Source organism: Cavia porcellus, unplaced genomic scaffold (genome assembly GCF_034190915.1).
Source record: "Cavia porcellus strain 051 isolate PalLab524CR breed Dunkin Hartley unplaced genomic scaffold, mCavPor4.1 scaffold_6, whole genome shotgun sequence".
Lineage (NCBI taxonomy): Eukaryota > Metazoa > Chordata > Mammalia > Rodentia > Caviidae > Cavia > Cavia porcellus.
In genome coordinates this window covers 105,270,004-105,273,700 of record NW_026947489.1, presented here as the reverse complement: position 1 = coordinate 105,273,700, position 3,697 = coordinate 105,270,004, and the positions used below count along the sequence as shown (strand labels likewise).

The 3,697-nt window shown below is 62.3% G+C and overlaps 1 protein-coding gene across 4 annotated transcripts; it reads right to left on the bottom strand.

Moving 5' to 3' along the window:
• Positions 1-388: 388 nt before the first annotated feature.
• Positions 389-3,687, bottom strand: Irf7 (interferon regulatory factor 7). 4 transcript variants are annotated; one of them, XM_004999528.4, is made up of 9 exons: positions 3,298-3,687; positions 2,624-2,948; positions 2,385-2,547; positions 2,094-2,307; positions 1,762-1,820; positions 1,518-1,632; positions 862-1,341; positions 664-782; positions 389-594 (listed from the first exon to the last, which is right to left on the bottom strand). In XM_004999528.4, the coding sequence occupies exons 2-9, from the start codon at positions 2,641-2,643 to the stop codon at positions 439-441; spliced, it is 1,326 nt and encodes a 441-aa protein (XP_004999585.1). In that variant the 5' UTR covers positions 2,644-2,948; positions 3,298-3,687; the 3' UTR covers positions 389-438. The 4 variants fall into 4 exon arrangements, with proteins under 4 accessions (XP_004999585.1, XP_013006017.1, XP_063108078.1 ...); XM_013150563.3 differs by having other exon boundaries at positions 1,518-1,602; XM_063252008.1 differs by lacking the exons at positions 1,518-1,632; positions 1,762-1,820.
• Positions 3,688-3,697: the final 10 nt, after the last annotated feature.

Sequence of the window (3,697 nt, the reverse complement as noted above, 5' to 3'; positions counted from 1 at the left end):
GCTCTGTGGACTCAGTACTTGAAGATGAAGCCTTTGCAGGCCGCCTGGCTGGGGAGCGGGGCTTGGACCCATCCCTCTGGCCTGCACCCGTCCTGCATGGTCGATTAGCAGTGCACTGATTGCTACTTCCCACTAACTCATGCTCCTGTGAATACCTGAGATTTGCGCTCAGCTAGCAGCTGCCCAAGAGGCAGAATTCAGAGTGTGGGACCTGGAAGCTTGCGGGGGGGGGGGGGGGGGGGCATAGGACACATGATGTTGCTTCTCTTAAAGTGTATGATTTAGTTCCCCAACAGGAGGATAAAGGGGTGGGGAGGCAAGGAGCAGCCCAGACCCAGAGACCCCCAGTCAACACTGCCTGTCCCCACAAACTCCTGAGACCACCCAATTCGTGGCAACACTGGCTCTTGGCTCTTTATTGGGGTCCGAGGTTCCAGCCTAGGCTGGCTGCTCCAGCTCCATGAGGAAGCGCTCAATGTCATCATAGAGACTGCTGGTGCTTGACAGGCACAGGCCCAGGCTGCTGCTGTCCAGGGAAGATGTGCCCTCACGCTGTACAACCTCCAAGTATGTCCGGCACAGCCTTGGCTCCACCTGCAGGGAGGTCATCTGTCAGAGCACCCCAAGGCCACAGAGGCTGCACGCCAGGTCTACCTGCCTCACCTTCACCAGGACCAGGCTCTTCTCCTTGGGCCTCCTAGCTGACAGGTCCTGCCCAAAGCCCAGGTAGATGGTGTAGTGGGGTGAGCCTTGACGCCGCCTGGCTCGGAACTCCCCCAGCTCTGCAGGAGGGGGTGGGTGAGTGGGGTAGGGGAGGTCCCAGGACTCTCCAGGCAGGCCCCTCAGCAGGCCTTAACTGACCTCGAAAGAAGATGCTGAAGTCAAAGATTGGGGTGTTGTAGTTGCGCTCCAGTAGCCGGGCTGGGGTGGAGGGGCTGGCAGAACCCTGCGAACTGCCCACCTCCCAGTACACTTTGCACTTGCCCATGCGCCGGGCCCATAGTGCCACACCAGCCAGCTCCAGCTGCAACCCAGGGGCCACATGCTGCAGCACCTCCTCCGTGTAGCGCAGCTGTTTCTGGTCTGGCAGCTCAGCAGGGCTGGGGAAGACCACCTGCTGGGGCTGGAGAACCTGGCTGCCCACTCCTGGGGGGTTGTATAGGAATACACAGCTGGGATGCCCCACCACTTTCTGCAGCACTGTGCGCCCTTTGTACATGATGGTCACATCCAGGTCCCCAGGACTGGGTTCTGTTGTCAGGGCCAGGGACTGAGGCCTAGGGCAGGGCGCAGGGTCTACTGCCCATGCTGCAGGCAGCTCCTCAGGAGGTTTCACTGGGCCTGTGGTGATGAGGGATACTCAGGTTGCCCCACTGTGGCCTGCACAGATCTGCCAGGCCACTCCTTCATGATGCCCCAGCCCTCAAGTACCCTCACATTCTTCTCAAGGGTCAGTTCTGACCCAGGTCCTCCCTACCCCTGCCCAGCCCAACCACCCCCATTGCACAGCCCCTCACCAGGAGCCTGTGGTGGGGCAACTGGGTTTACTGCCATCAGTGCAGCTTCCTGCAGGGGATCTCCCAGGAGAGACTGCTGCAGAACCTGGGGCAAGAGGTCCCCTGTGCCACCATCCTGGATGGGTAAAAGCTTGGGGCTGTGGGCTCAGCATCTCTTGGCACAAGCAGCCCCATGCACCCACCCTGCAACAAGATGACAATGTGAGCAGCCCCAGCCCTGCCACCCAGAGATAGCAGAGACTACCTGTGTGGGCAGGGCACCTCTGAGGGCCTCCTTTTCTCCCTGGTTCATGGCTGAGCCTTCTGGTAGGGGGAGAGAGGGGACGGTATGAGGGCCTGTTGCTGGCCCTAGACCTGCATCTGGCCTCCTCAGCCCACTCCCCAGAGATCTGACACCTGAGCAGCCCCGGGGTCTGGTAGCTTCCCAGGCCATTCCCATACCCTAAATGGAGACAGGGCATAACTTTGGGCCCTAAACTGCCCTCCTGTGTGGGTCAGAGGTCTCTAGTGCCAGGGTTCCTTTGGAGCCCCTAACCCACAGCCCTTCCTGCTACAGCCCTCCGCGGGGTCCCTCACCTCTGCATCCCCACTCCAGGCTGACTGCATACACCTTGTGGGGGTCAATGGGGTCCCCCGAGTTGTCCTGCAGCATCACGAAGCGCTGTGTGCTGTGCAGAGCACAGCGGAAGTTGGTTTTCCATCCGGCTCGTTCTGCAGCCTCAGCGTCAGGGGGCGGTAGGCCACCCCTACAGCTGCTGGGTGGCCACCTGCCTCGGGCTACCGCCCAGGCCTGGGGAAAGTGATGGAGAGCGTGGGCGGAGCAGGGCCTCTGGGGGCAGGGCCTCCGGGGGCGGGGCTGGCTCCCACCTTGAAGATGTGCGCATCAGCTTCACCCAGGTCCTTACGCGCAAAGTGCTTCCACGGTACGCGGAACACAGTGTGTGCCTTGTCCAACCACCGCAGCCCCTCGTAGCGACCACTGCTGACCTCGCCCAGTAGCCACTCTCCGAACCGCACACGCTGCGCAGTCCTGCGGGCGAGGTGACCATCGTGGTCAGCAGGGCGTCACGCGGGCACAGAGCCGGCAGGGAAGGGACGGGTCTCACCTCTCGGGGGCCGTGGCCATGGTGCCTGCTGCAGCAAAGTCCAGGCTGGGGGCGGTGAGGGGCAGTGGCTTTCACGGCAGGGGATGCCGCGGTCCTGACACTTCAGCTGCCAGTGGTGGCCACAGGTAGTGTGGCCAGGTGTCACAGGTGTGACCAGCTGTATAGGGTCACAGATGTGTATGAGGCTTGGCACCACCTCAGCGTGGATTCTGGGGCCGAGGTGGCTGCGGATGTGACTTCAGATGCGGTGGTGTGTGCACGTGAAGACACAGATGTTGGCCCAGCGTCCGGGCCCGTACAGTAGTGACAGGCAACAGGCGGGACCCTGGTGGAACAAGGGAGGCGGCGTGGAGGGGCGGGCGCAGGCCGGGAAAACGAAACTGGACCCCGCAGGGAAAGCGAAACCTACCGTATGTTGCGGTGCCTGCCTGCTTCTGGCCCCACACCCCAGCTCTGCCCATGGTCCGCTTATTCCCCAACCCGTCCGGCCCAGGCGTTCTGGGCCGGGCCCCAGGTACTCTGCCCCGACTCTACGACTCTCTGCGGCCCACCGCCCTCCGTCTCTGTGGCCTTGCACTGTCCTTCCCAGACGTTGCCCGCGGAACGGATGAGGGCTCCACGGGACTCCGCGGGGCCAGCCCCCTCTCCTCCCGTGGGTCAGGGGTCGTGCATACCTGGGTACAGGAGCCGTGCTGGGATGGGATGTACTAACTCTGAGAGGAAATGCCGCACTTTATTTATATCTGGGCTGGGAGGCGTGGCCTGGAGACGGGTTGGGGCGGGGCGGGGCGGGGCGGGGCCAGGGCTTGCAGGTGTGTGAGATGTGGAGCGCTGGTGTTCTGGGGGCGCAGGCACCCTTGGCCATGCGTAGACGCGGGTGGGGATGCAGTGGGACAACCAGTATCCCCAGAAAGAGAAGAACCCAATCCCAAGCTGAGCCAGCCCCTTTTTGTGCCTTCAAATGTGCACAGGAGGTGGAGGAAACAGCAGCGTCTGTTGGGTTGCATTGAGGGAGGCTTAAGTGGAACATCCAGCGCCCAAAATGAAACTTTTGGGAGGAACTGGGACGGTGGG